The 22555-nt window shown below is 42.8% G+C and overlaps 1 protein-coding gene across 3 annotated transcripts in view; it reads right to left on the bottom strand.

Annotated features, from left to right (window-relative positions):
• Positions 1 to 22555, bottom strand: part of LOC134358621 (leucine-rich repeat-containing protein 49-like) — a 130535-nt gene that overhangs the window by 69946 nt on the left and 38034 nt on the right. For all 3 annotated transcript variants that reach the window (XM_063071072.1, XM_063071074.1, XM_063071073.1), the window contains exons 7-8: positions 15206 to 15272; positions 8439 to 8582 (exon numbers count right to left, since the gene is read on the bottom strand). In XM_063071072.1, coding sequence (XP_062927142.1) covers positions 8439 to 8582; positions 15206 to 15272 — 211 coding nt within the window. The remainder of the gene's footprint in view (positions 1 to 8438; positions 8583 to 15205; positions 15273 to 22555) is intronic.

Raw genomic sequence — 22555 nt, 5'->3', positions numbered from 1 at the left:
GGAGCACAGGAGAATGAGAAGTGATCTTATAGAGTTATGTAAAATCATGAGGGACAAAGATAGGGTCAATGTGCACAGTCTTTTTTATTCAACTTGGGAATTAGAACTGGAGGCCATAGATTTAGGGTGAGATGGGTGAGTTTTAATAGTCTTTTTTATCCAGAGAGTGTTTAGTATATGGAATGAGGAAATGTATGTACGTTAACAATATTTGGAAGACACTTGGACAGGTACATAGTTGGAAGGGTTCAGAAAGGTATGGGTAAATGAGACTAGCTTAAAGGGACATGCAGGGAGGATGTTTCCTATAGTGGGAGGATTAGGATCAGAGGGCACAGCCTCAGAATACAGGGACACCCATTTAGAACAGAGATGAGGAGGAATGTCTTTAGCCAAAGAGTGGTGTATCTGTGGAATTCATTGACACAGACTCTGAGTAGGCCAAGAATTGAACATATTTAAAGCAGAGGTTGAAAGGTTCTTGATGAGGCAAGGCATCAAAGGTTACGGGGAGAAGGCAGGAGAATGGGGTTGTGAGAGATAATAAATCAGCCTTGATGTAATGGTGGAGCGCATTTGATGGGCAGAATGGCCTAATTCTGCTCCAAAGTCTTATGGTCTAACTGCGCTTCTAAACAGTGGTGGCAAGCTGCCTTTGAACATGGCAGTCCTTGTGCTCTCATAGTGTTGTTGGGGCAAGAGTTCAAGCATTAACCAGTGACAACAGTGAAATACACTTGAGTCAGTGCGATGTGTGACTTGACAGCATCTTCTGCCCTTGCTCTGCTTGGTGGAGGTGGTGTTGCAGCAACCTGGGTTATTCATTGCCGTAGATAGTAGACCTAGTGCACTAGTGGTGAATACTTGGGGTGACAAATGGGAGCATCATGAGGACCGCTTTGTCATGGACGAAGCAGAGCTTCCCAAGGGCTGTTGGTGCTGCATTCACCAGCACATAATCCATTATACTCCAGAACGGTGGTCTGCAGATGGTGGAAAGTCTTTGGACATTTAGCAGTGAATCACTCACCTAGAATTCTCAGCTTCTGTCCTGACCTTGGTGTAGCTGTCCTTGATGACTTTCTGGTCAATAGTTACCACGGAGACAAGTATAGTCAAAATGCAGGTAAAGACTTTGAATATGAAGGATAGGTGTTCTACCTTTCCTCTACTGAATATGTCACCACCTGGCATGGATTTTACTTGCCATTCATCAATCCTGAATAGTGTCATACCATCATAGAGTACTACAGCACAGAAACAGGTCCTTTAGCTCATCATGTCAATGCCAACCATCTACCTGTTCCGTATATCCCTCCAACTCCCTTTCATCCTTTTACCCATCCAAAATTCTCTTAAATGTTACAATCACACCCACATCGGCCACCACTGTTGGAAGTTCATTCCACACTCACACCACCCCGAGTGAAGAAGTTTCCCTTCAGATTCCCCTTGAATATTTCACCATTTACCTGATACCTATGACCTCTAGTTTCAGTTTCACCCAACCTCAGTGGAAAAAGCCTGCATATTCTTCCTATCTATCCCCTTCATAATTTTGTTCGAAGCAAAATTTGTTATCAGAGTACAAACATGTCACCACATGCAACCCTGAGATTCTTTTCCAGAGGCATACTTAGCAAATCTATAGAACAGTAACTGCACACAGGATATGTAAACTGTAAACATCAGCAACTGTAAAGTGTAAATGCAGATAACAAATAGCAATAAATAATGAGCATGAAATAACAATATAACAGAGTCCTTAAATCAGTGTATTATCCCCCTTTGTACAAGGGTCTGATGATTGAGCAGTAATAACTGTTCTTGAACCTGGTGGTGCAAGTCCTGAGGCACCTGTACCTTCTACCTGAAGGTAGCAGTGAGAAAAGAGCATAGCCTGGGTGTGAGGATCTATGATAATGGAATCTGCTTTCCTACAACAGCACTTCATAGTTGGAAGGGTTTTACCCGTGATGTACTGGGCTGAATCCACCACCTTTTATAGGATTTTCCACTCAAAGGCATTGGTGTTCCCATACCAGGCCGCAAAGCAGCCAGTCAGCACACTTTCCATCACACATCTATAGAAGTTTGCTGAGGCTTTTGATGACATGGCAAATCTCTGCAGACTTTTGAGGAAATAGAGGCACTGTCATGCTTTATTTGCAATTATATTTATATGTTGAGTCCAGGGCAGGTCCCCTGAGACAGTGACGTCCAGAAATTTAAAGTTACTGATCCTCTCCACCTCTGATCCTTCGATGAGTACTGGCTCATGGACCTCTAGTTTTCCTTTTCTGATGTCTACAATCAGTTCCCTGGTCTCATTGACATTGCGTGAGAGGTTGTTGTCATTACACCACTCAGCCAAGATTTCAATCTCCCTCCTGTATGCTGATTCATCACCACCTTTGATACAGCCCATGACAGTGGTGTCATCAGCAAACCTGTATATGGTGTAGAGCTGTACTCAGCCACACAGTCATAGGTGCAAAGTGAGTAGAGCTGAGGGCTAAGCACACATCCCTGTGCTGCTCCAGGTTGTGGAGGAGATGCTTTTGCCAATCCAAACTGACTGGAATCTACAAGTGAAGAAATCCAGGATCTCATTGCACAAGGGGGTATTGAGGCCCAGGTTTTGGAGTTTACTGATCAGTTTTAAGGGGATGATGGTGTTAAATGCCAAGCTGTAATCAATAAAGAGCATCCCAATGTATGCATCTTTGCTGTCCGAATGTACCAGGGTTGTGTGAAGATCCAATGAGATAGCATCTGTTGTAGACCCGTTGCTTCAGTAAGCAAATTGGAGCGCATCCAAGTCACCATTCAGACAGGAGCTGATACGCTTCAACATCAGTCTTTCAAAACACTTTATCACTGTGGATGTAAGTGCAACTGAATGGCAGTCTTTTAGACAATTTACCACGTTCTTCTTGGGCACCAGTATGATTGAAGCCTGCTTCAACCAGGTGGGTACAACACACTGCTGGAGCGAGAGACTGAAGAAATTCACGAATACCCCAGCCAGTTGGTCAGCACAGGTCTTCAGTGCTCGGCCAGGTTCTCCATCCAGACTGGATGCTTTCCTTGGATTTACTCTCTTGAAGGCAGCCTGCATGTCATTTTCATCTTCAGACCAAAGTATCATAGATAGTCATGGAGGTGCACAATGGTTACTCCCTGTTCTAGTGATCAAATTGAGCAGAGAAGGCATTGAGCTCATCTGGAAGTGAGGCTCTGCTGTCCCCTATACTGCAAGATTTAACTTTGTAGGAGGTTATGGCATTCAAACCCTGCCACAGCTGTCAAGCATCCCTCATTGATTCCAGTCTAGTCCAGAATCTCCACTTTGCCTGTGAGATGGCTTTCAGAAATCATACCTGCACCTCTTGTAGTATTCTTGATCTCCAGACTTGAATGCCTCTGATCTGGTTCTCACCAGATTCTGGAGTTCATTGCTTATCCAGGGTTTCTGACTTGGGAAAACCCTGAACGATTTTGTGGGGACACAATCATCCACAGCTGTTTTAATAAAGTCCAACGATCCTGGTGTCGTCATTCAGGTCCTCAGATGAGTTCTTAAACACGGCACAGCCCACTGACTCAAAGCAATCCTGTAACTGTTCCTTTGTTCCCCGCTCCCGGTGACCGCCTCTGAGTGGTCTTGATCTCTGGAGCCTTGTGCTTTAGGCTCTGTCTGTATGCAGGTAATAGGAGTACAGCTAAATGAGCTGACTTGCCAAAATGTGGTCTCAAGAAGGAACAATAGGCATTCCTTATCGTTGTGTAACAGTGGTCTAGTGTGTTGGGACCTCTGGTGCAATGGGTTACATGTTGGTGATAATTGAGCGGGGTTGCAATGTATGGATCTATTTCTTTTAGAACAATGACCTTCCCCTCACCGCCTCCTGAGCAATACGTATTGATCTGTTGTCTACACATGCACAATGTCCTCTCTCTCGCTGCACCATAAATACACCAGTTAAAGCCATCTTCTGCATATGTGCTTTTATTTAATCAAGATGTAGTTGTGCACAGACAAAACAAATTGGCGATGAGCACTAACTTGAATGTCAGAAAATATCAGCAACTGTACTGACTGTTACGGGACAAAATTAAACAGGAATTAAACAGTATGGAGAAGGCCATCACAAATACTAACAAAGGGATGTGCAAGTAACTACTTGCGTTGCACACAGTGAAAGACACAATGAATTTAAAGTGAACATAACGTGACGATGGCTTCGGTCAGGAACGTTGACAAACTTGATAGTGCTAATGAAGGCTAGGAGTCATATATTGAGGGTGTTGAACTGTATTGTAATGTGAACAACGTTGAGGAACAAAAAGAAAGCTCCTACACTTCTTAGCTTAATGGGTGCAAGAACGTACAGTCTCTTACACAACTTAGTAGCCCCTGCAAAGCCAGTAAGCAAGATGTTCGATGAAATTGTTACAATTTTACAAAATTACTTAAGCCCTAAACCACCAGCAATAGCTGGGAAATTTAGATTTTACAAAAGGAACCAATTAAAAGATGAAAGCATTACCGAATACATTGCAGAACTATGCAAAATTTCCCCGTAGTATGACTTTAGAGCTGGACTTTCTGATGCTTATATGTGGCATGCCTAGTCAAAGCACTCAAAAAGAGGCTGCTATCCGAAAGAAACCTAACCTGCGAACAGGCATTGACCATTGCGATATTGTTAGAGACTGCAGCATAAAGAAAAGGAGGTTAAAATGTGAAATGCATAAAATATCCCTGAATGGTGCAAAAAGCCAAAAATGTGGCAAATCCTCCCATGATGCAAATGACTGCTGGTTCAAGGAAAAAGTTTGCAGAAAGAGTCACAGACAAGGTCACAGAGAGTGTGCAAGGCAGACATTAAGCACAACCAAAGAGAAAAAACACACTGAGTGAAGAGTTTCACACACAAAAATATGCAAACGTATAAAGTGACTGAATGTGAACCAGACAACACAGATTCTATTGAAGGTGAGCTGTCATACCCAGATTTGCATAGTATTACTGAAGCAGATCACAAAATCATATGAATCATAACAGATGTGTCGGTGTAAAACTGAAAATGGAACTAGACAGAAGGTCAGCTTTGTCTATAATTTCAGAGGTTGACTACAGCAGACTGTTTTCTAACATTTCATTAGTGAAGACCTCAGTGATGCTAAAGACCAACACAAGCGAAGAAGTGTCTTCTAAAGGCAAACTGAAGGTAAATGTGATGTATGGAGGCCAAACACAGCAATTAGAGCCTTATGTGTTGAAAAGCAGAGGGCCAGCACTTTTTGGATGTGAATGTTTGAGAAAAATCCAACTAGACTGGCAAACAAAGCTCTCAGTGTGGCATCAACAGGCAACTGCAGCCCTAACCAGAGGCTGTCACAATTGCTTAATGCTAATCAAGTGTTTGAGAAAGGAATAAACAGATTGAAAATTTGGCCAAAAGCTGTTCAGGGTGCCAAAAAGTTCAAAATGCATCCTCACAGACACTGTTACACCCCTAGGAGTGACTGTCATCACTATGGCAAAGAGTACATATTGACTTTACTGGGCCATTCATGGACTCCATGTTTCTGATTGCTGCGGATGCTCATTCAAAGTGGCCGAAGGTTATATCAATGAAGTCAACCACCTCAACAAAGACTGTCTCTGCTCTGAGGACTACCTTCGCCAGAAATGGCTTACCAGAACAAATTGTGAGTGACAACAGAGCACAATACATGTCAGAAGAATTCCAACTGCCATCAGACATTTCAAGTCAGCACCTCAACCCCCAGCAATGAATGGGTTAGCTGAAAAGTTTATCCAAATCTTTAAGACGCCCACTTAAGCGATTCACAAGTGGGCGATTTCTCTGCAGCACAAGGTGGACAACTTCCTTTTTGCGCATCAGAACTCTATTCATAGATAGATAGATATATTTTATTGATTCCGAGGGAAATTGGGTTTTGTTACAGCTGCACCAACCAAGAACAAAGCATAAATATAGCAATATAAAAACCACAAACAATCAAACAACAATATGCAAACTATGCCAGATGGAAATGAGTCCAGGACCAGCCTATTGGCTCAGGGTGTCTGACCCTCTACGGGAGGAGCTGCAAAGTTCGATGGCCACAGGCAGGAACAACCTCCCGTGACGCCCAGTGTTGTATCTCGGTATCATGCGATAACAAATCAAACGCTGTTCATGAACAGGAATCCAAGATCTTGCACAGCCCTCCTGAAACCAGATCTACAAGGCGAAGTGCAGAATAAACAGTTCAGCCAGTTGCCAAGTGAAGCAGCAAGGAGCTTTGAGATTGGAGAGGAAGACCTAGCGTTGATTACCAAGAAGACAAGAGAACACCTCGTAGGATGGCTACAAGAACTGGACCACTGATGTACACAGTGGATGTTGGAGATTAGACATGGAGACGTCATGTGGCCCAGATACTGGATGCTCAACCTAAGAACAACCCTGAGTCAATTGCATCCAATAAGACGGACACATTAAGTCTGGGGAATGTTGTTTTAGACAAGACACTTACCAAACCAGATGACACTCCATAGATACAGAGGCATGACGAGAACCTTATCCTTGACAAGTTACCTGCCAAACCTGATGCCACTCCACAGGTACAGAGGCACTATCCTGAAAGAAATAGCGCACCACCCAAAAGACTGAACCTGTAGAACTGTGAAGTTAGCTATGGGCTGTTATTGTGAAAACATGTTTATTTGGAATATGGGTTTATGAAAGGGAAATTGACTGTTTTGCACATACACAGCTTTATGTTGCATTAATCTAATAGGGGAAGAAGTGTAAGGTATAGATCTATTTCTTTTAGAGTAATGAGGACCCCCCCCCCCCCGCAGCACTATGTATTGATCTGTTGCCTACGCATGCACATTGTTCTCTCTCTCTTGCTGCAATGTGAATACACCAGTTAAAGCCATCTCTTGCATGCGTGCTTTTATTTGATCAATATGTAGTTGTGCACAGACACAACAGTTTTCTTCAAATAGGCCTGGTTAAAGCTCCCAACAATAATTTGAAATGCATTGGAATGAGCTGTTGCTTGTTTATAGACAACATCGTGTAGTTTCCGGAGTGTTTGCTTATAATCGGCCACTAGTGATATGGAAGCTCCGGTCAAGATCACGGATGAGAACTCCTAAGGCAAATAGAATGGTCTACATTTAATTGTTAGGTGTTCCAAGTCAGGAGAACAAGAAGTTGACATAACCTCAATGTCCATGCACCAACACGAATTGTCTAAAAAGCACACGCCACCTACTCTTTCCTTCCCAGAATTCACGGTTCATACATTCTGAAAAACGTAAAATTTCTGGTCACATCACTGCAGCTGGTGTATCCACACTTAACCAAGTCTCAATGCAATGAACAATCGAGATGACTCATCCGCCTCTGCTACAGCAACCTTGCCCTGAGATTGTCAAACTTATCTTCTAGTGACTGCATATTTGCCAACAAGGTACTAGGTAGGGGAGGCCTCATCCCTCTCGCTTCAGCCTGGTTTGAATGCTGCCTCCCCGGCGCGTTTTCAGTCATGGCATTGTTAACTGCTCCGCATTTTACCGTTGAACGTGAGATCTGAAGATCATTGATTTAATTTCATAGTCCGTTAAGAGGCAATTTACATGCTACAATTTGCAGCGAAAGTAGTTGAAAATGAGTATATTTAAGAGGAAAACTGATACAACTGCCTGCAGAGAATCGCTAATGTACGTCAGTGCCATCTTGGGTTCAGCTGGCCAAAGTTTGACCTTCGAGATAAGTGACCAGAACTGCACACGGTACTTCAAATTTGGCCTCACCAACACCTAACATCCTAAGTCCAGTACTCAAAGCCCTGATTTATGAGGCTCTCTTGACAACCATATTTACCTGTACTGTCTTGGTCTTGCTACATACTGGCAAGACTTACGACTGCTTCTGATGTGATAGTGAAAGATGATATTAGAACTACATTACAGACTCACTCTGACATGGACAGTCTCAAGCCTGGCTGTGAAAGGAGAAGGGTTGGGCATGGGACTAGCAACCCAATCCTGCAAAAAAACAAAGGTAGAGAGATGACAACAAAGCTCTGAAGACCTCATCCCTGGGAAAGGAAGGATACATCATGAAGATGGACTACACCTGGAAACAACATGAAAGGATAGAAGACTCTGATGAGCAATGTCAGTGGCCTATAGCTCATCTGGGGTGATGGGGCTGAACTAACTATTTCAGACTCATCAACAGGAGAGGGACTACGTTAAGCAAGGTATGAAAGATCAGATCAGTTATTATAATGGAAATACCAAATAAGAAAACATTGGGAAAACACAAAGCCTTTTTACAGCTAGAATTAATAAATTTAATGACAAACACTTCATGAAACAGTAAGCCACATCTAAAACTCACTACAGTTTCGATGCAGTTGCGTCTGAGGTTGAGTTCTGTCAGTGAATCAAGGCCATTCATATTTTCCGCATGTACAATGAGGTTCCCTGCAAGATTCAGGACTCGAAGCTCACTCAGATGATTAATGTTTTCCATCTTAGAAATCTATTAAAATAGAATAGAAAAATAACAAAATAGCTTGAATACTAATTAAGATTTCTTTATCTGGAAAATAAAAGTCAGCAATAACAATTCAAACACTTAGCATTTGGAAAATATCTAGGCTTTTGAAAAGAAAGGATTGTGCTTTCCCAACACAGTATAATTCTAATCAAAGCTTCATGGAAATAATTTGACCTTACAGAAATAGTCTGTACTTGAAGATGAACTGTCTGGAGTCCTTTATTCAAACACATCATTTTCTATGTGATTATTACACTAACTAGCTGGCAAACTCTGACTCTCAACAATGAGACAGATAAATTATTTTTATATATTCCTGGTCAGTGCTATTTAATCATTTGATAAGTTTCCCACATTTTGGAATGTTAGATGACTGTCCATCACACGTACAAGGACTTGGCTGACTTCTGGCAGGAAACTTGAACCAGTGGATGTACAGATTGAGTTGGACTTATCACATGGATAGATAACAAACACAGAATATATCAGATCTCTGAGGAAAACAGGAAACAGAACAAATCAGCCAAATTTAATCTGAAATAAATTTAATCCAGTAAATTTAAAGGAATTAAAGGGAGCACAGGAAGCATTACCTATCGAGTTCAATAGTGAACCAGTGGAATGTCTGAATAATGCAATAGCACGCTATTAGAGTTTTACTGCATATATTTTCTAAGTGTCCTGTGTGACGAAAGAGGGTTACAAAAAGTACACAGACTAAGATGTTAACTGTCCTGTGCTGGCACCAGTGGGATCAGCAGTTGATCTGCCACCTGTCTTCAGGAGAAAGAGAGATAAGGAAGACAATGGAGCTGCATTTGGAAATGTTAATGAAGAGACAAGAGAGTTTAACGGAAGGAGACACCGGTCTGAGAACTGTCAAGATCGGCTCCTTCTTGAACCCTGAACTGTTTGAAGTGTGATGGACAGGCGATACCCCAGCAGGGGGATAAAAAGGGACAGGTTCACTAAGGCAGGACACACACGACACCATGAGGTTACGAGACCCTGGAAGTGGTGCGCCTCCCACAAGTCGGTGGGAGTTTTGGAGGGCTGGTCGCGGGACCAAGCCATAGACGCACAGGGTGGAAAAGTACGATCGGCGGGAACCTGGTGTGTATCCGCCCTTGCCTGGGTGCCAGGTTCACTGCAGAGGAATGATCATATCTGAAACGGAGGGGTCACAGTCGGTGACCTCAGAAGACATTACAAAGGGCTCGCCCGAAAGCTGACAATGAGGAATATCGAAGGTCTGTTTGGAGTCCGATTTGAATATTCATTCGCTCTCTCTCTCTCTCTCCCACGGCGACAGCGATTACTGCGAACTGAACTAAACTGAACTCTGTCACTTTGAAACTGGTCATTTACCCCGAGACGACGATAGAGCTTGATTGATCCTATTATCCTAGTTCTGTGTACATGTGTGTTTATTCATTGCTATCCTGTTGCATTTATGTCCTTACTATAAGAGTACTGTGTTGCTTATTTCTTTAATAAAACTTTCTTAGTTCCAGGAATCCAGACTCCAACTGAGTGATCCATTTCTGCTGGTTTGGCAACCCAGTTACGGGGTACGTAACACCTGTAACTACATCCATAATTGTTGTATTCAACATTTTCCTTTAGGATAAATTGTGTGTAATATGCCTTAGAAGTTAGTGGAGTTAAAGGTGCTGACAAAATCAGGAATAGTTCCAAGTCCAAAATCAGAAAGTGTAGCTAAAACCTAAAAGATTATGAATTTGTAACCTCCTGCACCAATTTTAAAATTAGTTTTTAAAAATATGAAAGGGAGAAATTGCTACACCGGATTCTGGGTTCATTGCCTTTAATCGTTCACTTGGAAAACGGCTATTTACAATAGACTGCAATATTACCATGTTAATTTAAGTTAGAAGACCACAATCCCCTCTCTAATGAAAAGGGAAAGTTGTAACAATAGTTTTAAACTTACTTTCATTCATCACCCATTTTGGAATGCAGGAAAATAAATATAATTGTCTCACCAAAACTTAAAGATGATTAATGAGAAAATTCACAACAATCTCCATGACAAATGATCTGTTTTGGCAGAAATCCGTTTTTGGATCAGGACTACAGGGCAGCGTGGGAGCTGAATTCTGAAGGAAGGCAGTTTTTTAAAAAAACTTCTTCGAGTGCAAGAAGGACGAGACTGCACAGGCGCGTGACGTAACAGGACAGCGCGAAGAGTTTAAAAAGGAGACCACCCTATACAGCGGGCAGCTGTCAGAGCGGGCAGCGGAGTGAGTGGCAGCAGAGTGTAGGGCTTTGGCTTCAACGGGCTTCAGTGGTAAACGGGAAGAGGCGAGAGCAAAGCACCAACTCTTTTCTTTTTCTCCCCCCACCTTCGTGAATCAGCCCAGACAGACAGGAACAGCAGGGCTCTCACAGCTAATGGTATGAGCTAACGGTTTAAAAAGTTCGTCTGTTTGGCAAGGTAAGTGGGTGAGTAGGCTTATTTTTCCTGTTTCATTCCTGTAGAATTAGATAGCATGCCTGCAGGGTTAGTGCTTTGTTCAGGGTGTCAGATGTGGGAATACTCTGAGACCTCCAGCCTCCCTGATGGCCACATCTGTGCCAGGTGCACCGAGATGCAGCTCCTCAGAGACTGTGTTAGGGATCTGGAGCTGCAGCTTGATGACCTGCTGCTTATCAGGGAAAGTGAAGAGGTGATCGACAGGAGCTACAGGGAGGTAGTCATCCCTAGGCTACAGGAGTCAGAAAACTGGGTCACTGTCAAGAGAAGGAGGGGAAATGCCCGGATAGTGGAAAGCACACCTGTGGCTGTCCCCCTCAGCAACAAATATCTTGTTCTAGATGCTGTTGAGGGGGATGACCTGACAGGGGACACCCATGGTGACCAGGTCTCTGGCACTGAGCCTGGCGCTGTTGTGCAGGAGAGAAGGAAGGAGAAGAGGAATGCGGTAGTCATAGGGGATTCCATAGTCAGGGGAACGGACAGGAGATCCTGTGAGCCTGATAGAGATACCAGCATGGTGTGTTGCCTCCCAGGTGCCAAGGTATGGGATGTCTTGAATCGGGTCCAGAATATTCTGAAGGGGGAGGGTGAGCAGCCAGTTGTCTTGGTACATGTTGGTACCAATGACATAGATAGGACAAAGGAGGAGGTCCTGAAGAGAGATTTCTGGGAGCTAGGAAGGAAGCTGAGAAGCAGGACCTCCAGGGTAGTAATCTCGGGATTGCTACCTGTGCCACGTGCTAGCGAGGGCAAGAATAGTAGGATCAGGCAGATGAATGCCTGGCTGAGAGACTGGTGTAGGGGGCAGGGCTTCAGATTCTTGGATAATTGGGATCTCTTCTGGGGGAAGTATGACCTGTTCAAAATGGACAGGTTACACCTGAACCCGAAGGGGACCAATATCCTGGCGGGAAGGTTTAATAGAGCTGTTAGGGAGGGTTTAAAGTAATTTGGCAGGGGGATGGGAACCGGAATGATAGCGCGGAGGAAGGGGAAAACAGAAATAAATCTAAGATAGTGAGCAGTAAAGATGTCAGGAAAGACAGGTGATGGGGCAAATTTGTAGCCATTGGGATGAGTTGCAGTGCAATAAAGTTGCAGTGAAATCAAAGCAAAAAGTACCAAATACTGGTCTTAAGGTGTTATACTTAAATGCACGCAGCAGAAGGAATAAGGTGGATGATCTTGTCATACAGCTACAGATTGGCAGGTATGATATTGTGGCCATCACTGAGACCTGGCTAAAGGATGCATGTCTCTGGGAGCTGAACGCCCAAGGATACACGGTGTATCGGAAGGACAGGAAGGTAGGCAGAGGGGGAGGTGTGGCCTTATTGGTAAGAAATGATATTAAATCATTAGAAAGAGGTGATATAGGATCGGAAGGTGCAGAATCTTTATGGTTTGAGCTAAGAAATAGCAGGGGTAAAAGGACGCTGATGGCAGTTATTTACAGGCCTCCAAACAGCTGCAGTGATGTGGACTACAAATTACAACCGAAAATAGAAAAGGCTTGTCAGAAAGGCAGTGTTATGATAATTGTGGGGGATTTTAACATGCGAGTAGATTGGGAAAATCAGGTCAGCACTGGATCTCAAGAGAGAATTTGTAGAATGTCTGCGAGATGGCTTTTTAGAATAGCTTGTTGTTGAGCCCACTAGGGGATCGGCTGTACTAGATTGGATATTGTGTAATGAACCGGACGTGATTAGAGAGATTGAGGTGAAGGAATCCTTAGGAGGCAGTGATCATAACATGATTGAGTTCACTGTGAAATTTGAAATAGAGGAGCCGAAATCTGATGTGTCGGTATTTCAGTGGAGTAAAGGAAATTACAGAGGAAATGAGGGAGGAACTGGCCAAAGTTGACTGGAAAGGGACACTGGTGGGAAAGACGGCAGAGCAGCAGTGGCTGCAGTTTATGCGAGAAGTGAGGAAGGTGCAAGACAGGTATATTCCAAAAAAGAAATTTTCAAATGGAAAAAGGATGCAACCGTGGTTGACAAGAGAAGTCAAAGCCAAAGTTAAAGCAAAGGTGAGGGCATACAAGGAAGCAAAAATTAGTGGGAAGACAGAGGATTGGGAAGTTTTTAAAAGCTTACAAAAGGAAACCAAGAAGGTCATTAAGACAGAAAAGATTAACTATGAAAGGAAGCTAGCAAATAATATCAAAGAGGATACTAAAAGCTTTTTCAAGTATATAAAGAGTAAAAGACAGGTGAGAGTAGATATAGGACCGATAGAAAATGATGCTGGAGAAATTGTAATGGGAGATAAGGAGATGGCAGAGGAACTGAACGAGTATTTTGCATCAGTCTTCACTGAGGAAGACATCAGCAGTATACCAGACACTCAAGGGTGGCAGGGAATAGAAGTGTGCGCAGTCACAATTACGACAGAGAAAATACTCAGGAAGCTGAATAGTCTAAAGGTAGATAAATCTCCAAGACCAGATGAAATGCACCCTCGTGTTCTGAAGGAAGTAGCTGTAGAGATTGTGGAACCGTTAGCGATGATCTTTAAAAAGTTGATAGATTCTGGCATGGTTCCGGAGGACCGGAAGATTGCAAATGTCACTCCGCTATTTAAGAAGGGGGCAAGGAAGCAAAAAGGAAATTATAGACCTGTTAGCTTGACATCGGTGGTTGGGAAGTTGTTGGAGTCGATTGTCAAGGATGAGATTACAGATTACAGAGTACCTGGAGGCATATGACAAGATAGGCAGAACTCAGCATGGATTCCTTAAAGGAAAATCCTGCCTGACAAACCTATTACAATCTTTTGAGGAAATTACAAGTAGGCTAGACAAGGGAGATGCAGTGAGTGTTGTATATTTGGATTTTCAGAAGGCCTTTGACAAGGTGCCACACATGAGGCTACTTAACCAGATAAGAGCCCATGGAATTACAGGAAAGTTACAGACGTGGATAGAGCGTTGGCTGATTGGCAGGAAACAGAGAGAGGGAATAAAGGGATCCTATTCTGGTTGGCTGCCGGTTACCAGTGGTGTTCCACAGGGGTCCGTGTTGGGGCCGCTTCTTTTTACATTGTTCATCAACGATTTGGATTATGGAATAGATGGCTTTGTGGCTAAGTTTGCTGACGATACAAAGATAGGTGGAGGGGCCGGTAGTGCTGAGGAAATGGAGAGTCTGCAGAGAGACTTGGATAGATTGGAAGAATGGGCAAAGAAGTGGCAAATGGAATAAAATGTTGGAAAGTGTATGGTTATGCACTTTGGCAGAAGAAATAAACAGGCAGACTATTATTTAGATAGGGAAAGAATTCAAAGTTCTGAGATGCAACAGGACTTGGGAGTCCTCGTACAGGATACCTTAAAGTTAACCTCCAGGTTGAGTCGGTAGTGAAGAAGGCGAAGAGAATGCAATGTTGGCATTCATTTCTAGAGGAATAGAGTACAGGAGCAGGGATGTGATGTTGAGGCTCCATAAGGCGCTGGTGAGACCTCACTTGGGAGTACTGTGGGCAGTTTTGGTCTCCTTATTTAAGAAAGGATATGCTGACATTGGAGAGGGTACAGAGAAGATTTACTAGAATGATTCCGGGAATGAGAGGGTTAACATATGAGGAACATTTGTCCGCTCTTGGACTGTATTCCTTGGAGTTTAGAAGAATGAGGGGAGACCTCATAGAAACATTTCGAATGTTGAAAGGCATGGACGGAGTGGATGTGGCAAAGTTGTTTCCCATGATGGGGGAGTCTAGTACGAGAGGGCATAACTTAAGGATTGAAGGCCGCCCATTCAGAGCAGAAATGCGAAGAAATTTTTTTAGTCAGAGGGTGGTGAATCTATGGAATTTGTTGCCATGGGCAGCAGTGGAGGCCAAGTCATTGGGTGTATTTAAGGCAGAGATTGATAGGTATCTGAGTAGCTAGGGCATCAAAGGTTATGGTGAGAAGGCGATGGAGTGGGACTAAATGGGAGAATGGATCAGCTCATGATAAAATGGTGGAGCAGACTCAATGGGCCGAATGGCCAACTTCTGCTCCTTTGTCTTATGGTCTTATAAAACAAATGATCAAGTCTGGTTGAATATTTGTGAATTATGACTGATTCTGTGTATTCTTTGCCAGTTGCCATACCTGGTTTGCATGCAGATCTAGTACATCCAGATCAGTCAGATTCTCAAGATTGGAAATATTTTTGATTCTGTGAAGAGATAAAAAACATAAAACATATACCTCTCTCGCATACATTTAGAGAAGCCCATCCTATCCCACTTTTCATTTTTCTTTCATTAAAGCACCACTGATCCTAGCTCCTAGCCACTCTTTAATCCAGCCCAAGTTTAAATCTGCATTATGTAGCTGGATGTAGTTGGAGCCCGAAGATGGAAACAAAGCAATACAAACATTCCAGACCACAATCGAACTGGAATACTCCCAGGATAAGGTGTAAGGTACATATCAGAGGGTGTGCTGGCCAAGGCAGACCAGACCCACAATATTCTTCCTCCCCATAAATAGAACATCCAATTCAAGGTGCATAATTAAACTCATTCTGTCAAAATTGAGCAAGTCTTTCCTTTTTCTCTCTCGCATTGTGCATAGAAGGATGAAAATTAACCAAACTGCCTTTACAACATGTATAGAACTGCTCTTTAACACAAAAGAGAAAAACACCACCATTCCAGTCATCAACTTCAAGAAAGTAGAATGAAGTAAGAATAAGTAATGAGTAGCTGTCCTTATAATATCTAAGATCTGTGTGTCTGTGATCGACAAACTGTCAATGTTTTAGTGCTCATTGTGGAAACTATTCAAGATGGGTGCCAGACACCAGCAAACATACATCACTCATTCTAATATGATGTTCTGGAGTGCAACATTTAACAGCAATTGCCGAAAAGTCATGACCTTCAAAATTAATAAGTACTATCAGTTAACCTGTCAACATGAACCTCCAAGCAGCTAAATAACCAGGTTAGATGTTTTCAAATAATCCGCTCAGATGTCAGGGAGAAGTTGTTGTTGTTTTTTTTTTAAAAACGCAGAGAGTGGTGAGTGCGTGGAATGGGCTGCCAGCAACGGTGGTGGAGGCGGAAACGATAGGGTCTTTTAACAGACTTCTGGACAGCTACATGGAGCTCAGAAAAATAGGGGGCTATGGGCAACCCTAAGTAATTTCTAAGGCAAGGACATGTTCGGCACAGCTTTGAGGTCCGAAGGGCCTGTATTGTGCTTTAGGTTTTCTATGTTTCTATGTTCTATGATTACTTTGGGAATTCCATTTTACTCAGTAAATCAAATCCCAAAATAGTTGTGTTATAGTAACAGAGGTAGAATACAGCAGATAATCAATATCTCAAAGATCAAAATCAAAGTTAGTTTATCAAAGTACATACATGTCTCCATATATTACCCTCAGATTCATCTTCTGTGGACATTCACAGTAAAGACAACACAACAGAATCAGTGAAAGACTGTACCCAGCAGGACGAACAACCAACCAATGTCAAAAGACAACAAACTGTGCAAATACATACATACATACATACATAAATAAATAAATAAGTGGTAAGTATCCAGATCATGAGATGAACTGTCTTTGAAAGTGAGTCCATAGGTTGTGGGAACAGTTCAGTGTTTGAGTAAGTGAAGTTATCACTTCTGGCTCAGGAGCCCGATGGTTGAGGGGTAAAACTGTTCCTGAAGCTGGTGGTGTGAGCCCTTACACTCCTGTATCTCCTTCCCGATGGTAGCAACAAGAGGCGATTATGGCCTGGATGTTGTGGGTCCTTGATGATGGATGCTGTTTTCCTGTGACTGCTCCAAGTAGATGTGCTCAATGGTGAGGAGGGCTTCACCCATCAAGGATTAGGCTGTATCCATTACTTTTTGTAGGCTTTTCTGTACAAGGGCATTGGTGTTTCCATACCAGGCTGTGATGTAGCCAGTCGGTATACTCTCCATAACATATCTATAGAAGTTTGTCAAAGTTTTAGACGTTATGCTGAATCTTTGCCAACTTCTAAGAAAGCAGAGGCATGTTTTCTTTGTAATGGCATTAACATGCTAGACCCAGGACAGATCCTCTGAAATGATAACACAGAGGAATTTAATTTTATTGTCATTGTACTCGGCACAATGACAATATTGAATCTAATCTATCTAATCTGAAAGGCCCCTAAGGTGTCTGCCTCAGGTGTATTCCAGATGCTCTGACATCTCTCTCCACTCACCTTAAAAGACAAGTGTCTTCTGGTATTAGCCATTGCTGCCTGAGGGAAAAGGCACTGGCAAAACACAAGAGATCCTTTAGACAATATACAACAGGTGCAGGAGTAGGCCATTCAGCCCTTTGAGCCAGCACCGCCATTCACTGTGATCATGGCTGATCATCCACAATCAGTACCCCGTTCCTGCCTTCTCCCCATATCCCTTGACTCTGTCATCATTAAGAGCTCTATCTAACTCCTTCTTGAAACATCCAGAGAATTGGCCTCCACTGCCTTCTGAGGCAGAGCATTCCACAGATCCACAACTCTCTGGGTGAAAAAGTTTTTCCTCAACTCCGTTCTAAATGGCCTACTCCTGATTCTCAAACTGTGGCCTCTGGTTCTGGACTCCTCCAACATCGGGAACATGTTTCCTGCCTCTAGCGTGTCCAATCCCTTAATAATCTTATATGTTTCAATCAGGTCCCCTCTCATCCTTCTAAATTCCAGTGTATACAAGCCCAGTCACTCCAATCTTTCAACATATGACAGTCCCGCCATCCCGGGAATTAACCTCATGAACCTATGCTGCACTCTCTCAATAGCAAGAATGTCCTTCCCCAAATTTGGAGACCAAAACTGTACACAATACTCCAGCTGTGGTCTCACCAGGGCCCTGTACAGCTGCAGAAGGACCTCTTTGCTCCTATACTCAACTCCCCTTGTTATGAAGGCCATTAGCTTTCTTCACTGCCTGCTGTACCTGCATGCTTACTTTCAGTGACTGATGAACAAGGACACCTAGATCTCGTTGTACTTCCCCTGTTCCTAACTTGACACCATTCAGATAGTAATCAGCCTTCCTGTTCTTGCCACCAAGTGGATAACTTCACATTTATCCACATTAAACTGCATCTGCCATGCATCTGCCCACTCACCCAACCTGTCCAAGTCATCCTGCATTATCATAACATCCTCCTCACATTTCACACTGCCACCCAGCTTTGTGTCATCTGCAAATTTGCTAATGTTACTTTTAATTCCTTCATCTAAATCATTAATGTATATTGTAAATAGCTGCGGTCCCAGCACTGAGCCTTGCAGTACCCCACTAGTCAACTGCTTGCCATTCTGAAAGGGACCCGTTAATCCCTACTCTTTGTTTCCTGTCTGCCAACCAATTTTCTATCCATGTCAGTACCCTACCCCCAATACCATGTTCTCTAATTTTGCCCACTAATCTCCGATGTGGGACCTTATCAAAGGCTTTCTGAGAGTCCAGGTACACTACATCCACTGGCTCTCCCTTGTTCATCTTCATAGTTACATCCTCAAAAAATTCCAGAAGATTAGTCAAGCATGATTTCCCCTTGTTAAATCCATGCTGACTCTGATCGATCCTGTTACTGCTATCCAAACGTGCCGCTATTTCATCTTTTATAATTGACTCCAGCATCCTTCCCACCACTGATGTCAGGCCAACTGGTCTATAATTCCCTGTTTTCTCTCTCCCTCCTTTCTTAAAAAGTGGGATAACATTAGATGCTGGGAATCCAGAGTAACACACACACAATGCTGGAGGAACTCAGCAGGTCAAGCAGCAGCTATAGAGAGGGTTGCTGTAGAGAATTGGCAGAGATGCTCCAAATGAAATAGGGGGATAGTGTGCACCCCAAGACAGCCATGGTTTGAGACTCCAGACCAGAAAGAAAGGGACAGATCAGTGACCATGGGAAGGAGGTGCACACTGTCCAGGGGCATCAAGTCCAGACTTGGAACTATTTGAACATCTGGCAATGCTTGTTGACAACTATTAAACCTCTGAGGTAGTAGGCAGGACAAAGAAGTCCCACAGGACCCTATCTAATCCTAAATCTAAACCCTGTGAAAAGAATGTACTGCACTTGTGAAGCATTTCTTTACACAGCGAGTTATGGACACATGGAAAAAACTATCTAGTTGTGTAGTTGAAAGTAGTACCTCAGAGACTTTCAAATCTAAACTTGATAGTTATTTCAAAACTAAGTGAACAGGAATTTGGCAAGCTTTGTTGGGACGAATGGCCTGTTCCTGTCAAAAACTTTACGTTCTAAATGTTTTGAACAGTTAATGTTTTGGGCCAAGACCCATGATCAGGACTGGAAATGAAGGGGAAAGAAGCCAGGTGAGCAGAAAGGTGGGTGGGTGGAGGAAGGGGATGAAGTGAGAAGTTTGGAGATGATAGGTGGAAAACATAAAGGGCAGAAGCAGGAAGAATCTGATAGAAGAGGAGAGTGGACCATGGAAGAAAGGGAAGGAGATGGGCACCATAGGGAAGAGATAGGCAGGTGAGAAGGAGGATTAAGATCAGAGTCTGAATGGGGAATGGCAAAAGGGGGGGGGGGTTGATTTTACCAGAAACGAAAGAAATCAAAGATCATCTAATTTTGGAGGCTACCCGGGCAGAAGAGTGTATAAACTTTCTTACAGAGTTCAGTTCTGGCATTGTCTGTAGAAAGTTTGTATGTTCTTCCCGTGACCGTGTGGGCTTCCTCCAGGTGCTCCAGTATCTTCACGCATTGGGAAGATGTACCAGTTAGTAGGTAAACAGTCCTGTGGTTAAAGAGGTGGGCTGCAGGGTGGCATGGCTTGCTGGTCCGGAAGGGGCTGTTCCATGCTGTATCTCTAAATAAATAAATATGAAGCCGAGTACCTGGTAAGACTCTGAAAACCTGTGCCAACCAACTAGTAGGAGTATTCAAGAACATTTTCAAGCTCTCACTGCTACGGACAGTTCCCACTTGCTTCAAAAAGACAACAATTATACCAGTGCATTAGAAGAATAATGTGAGCTGCCTTAATGACTATCACCCATTAGTACTCGCACCTAAAGTGATGAAATGCTTTGAGAGGTTGGTCATGACTAGACTGAACTCCTGCCTCAGCAAGGACCTGGGCCCCTTGCAATTTGCCTCTCGCCACAATAGGTCAACAGTAGACACAATCTCAATGGCTCTCCACAAGGCTTTAGACCACCTGGACAACATAACACAATGTCAGGTTGTTGTTCATCAACTATAGCTCAGCACTTAATACCATCATTCCCACAATCCCAATTGAGAAGCTGCAGAATCTGGCCTCTAACTCGCTCTGCAATTGGATCAACTTCCTAACAGAAGACCACAATCTGTGCAGACTGGTAATAGCATATCCTCCTCGCTGATGATCAGCACTGGTGCACCTCAGAGGTACTTGGCCCACTGCTCTACTCTCTATATACATATGACTGTGTGGCTAGGCATAGTTCAAATACATAGCTCATTGTTGGTAGACTCTCAGGTGGTGACGAGAGGGCGTACAGGAGTGAAATATACCAACTAGTGGGGTGGTGCTGCAACAACAATCTGACACTCAACGTCAGTAAGGCGAAAGAGCCGATTGTGGACTTCTAGAAGGGTAAGACAAAGGAACACATACCAATCCTCATAGGGAAATCAGAAGTGGAGAGAGTGAGCAGTTTCAAGTTCCTGGGCGTCAAGATCTCTGAGTATCTAACCTGGCTTCAATATATCAATGCAGTTATAAAGAAGACAAGACAGTGGCTATACTTTATTAGGAGTTTGAAGAGATTTGGTATGTCAACAAATACACTCAAAAACTTCTATAGATGTACCATGGAAAGCATTCTGACAGGCTGCATCACTATCTGGTATCGGCGGGGCGGGGGGGGGGTGGCGGGGTTCCTGCACAGGACCGAAAGAAGCTACAGAGTGTTCTAAATTTAGTCAGCTCCATCTTGGGAACTAGCCGACAAAGTACCCAGGACATCTTCAAGGAGCTGTATCTTAGAAAGGCAGCATCCATTATTACGGACCTCCAGCACCCAGGGCATGCCCTTTTCTCACTGTTACCATCAGGTAGGAGGTACAGAAGCCTGAAGACACACACTCGGCGATTCAGGAACAGCTTCTTCCCCTCTGCCATCCGATTCCTAAATGGACATTGAACCCTTGGACACCTCACTTTTTTTTAAAAATATACAGTATTTCTGTTTTATTCATGATTTTTAATCTATTCAATATATGTATACAGTATAAAGTATTGATTTACTTATTATTATTTTTTCTTCTTATATTATGTATTGCATTGAACTGCTGCTAAGTTAAGAAATTGCACGTTACATGTTGGTGATAATAAACCTGATTCTGATTGTGTTGCTCATCTAAATGGAAAAGTCTCTAGCTATCCACTCTATTAATGCCCCTGATAACCTTATACACCTCTATCAAGTCGCTTCTCAACTCCCTTTGCTTTCCAAAGAGAAAACCCATATCTCGCTCAACCTTGTTCTCTAATAAAGGCAGCATCCTGGTAAATCTGTCTATAGCCGCTCAAGGTAGTACATACATACTTCAGTTATAAACATACTTTGAACTTGGAACCCATCTTTCCATCTCTTCATTCAAATCATTTATAAAAATTACAAAGAGCAGAAGTCCCAGAACAGATCCCTGCAGAACACCACTGGTTACTGACCATCAGTCAGAATACAGTCCATCTTTCATCACCCTCTGCCTTTTATAGGCAAACCAATTCCGAATTCATATTGCAAAGTTTTCATGGATCCCGTGTCTCATGACTTTCTGCATGAGCATACCATTGGGAACCTTGTCAAACACTTTACAAAAATCTATATATACCCCATCCATTTCAGCAAGTTTTAGGATGGGTACGGGTGTGTGTGTGTAATAGAGAAAGAGAGATTTGCATCATCAGGTAGGAGGTACAGAAGCCTAAAGGCACACACTCAGTGATTCAGGAACAGCTTCTTCCCCTCTGCCATCCGATTCCTAAATAGACATTGAATCTTTGGACACTACCTCGCTTTCTTTTTTCTTTTTAAATCTTTTTATTGAGTAAGTATACAAAAAAGGTAAGCCATATAAACATTAATACAATGTTAAAGTATAATAAAATTCCAAAAGATATCAATACCAAAAAAAATACTACAATATAATTTAAACATAAGAAACCAAGATAACATAATAGTATACTAAATTTTATATATATCAATGGAAAAAAAAGAAAAAAAAACCCCAAAAAAAAACCCACCGTGCAACTAACTAAAAGCAAAGCAAAGCAATGGGCTAACTTGAAACCAAACAGAGTTAAACTTAAAATCACGTCCTCAATCCCGACCTCCATTAAAAACAGTGAAAAAAAAACAAGAAGGGTAAATATTACATTAAATGAAAATATCGAATAAAAGGTCCCCAAATCTGTTCAAATTTAAATG

The sequence above is a fragment of the Mobula hypostoma genome, chromosome 18, assembly GCF_963921235.1.
Source record: "Mobula hypostoma chromosome 18, sMobHyp1.1, whole genome shotgun sequence".
NCBI classification, from domain to species: Eukaryota; Metazoa; Chordata; class Chondrichthyes; order Myliobatiformes; family Myliobatidae; genus Mobula; species Mobula hypostoma.
Note: the sequence above shows the minus strand (reverse complement) of the source record. Positions and strands in the feature narration are given on the sequence as shown.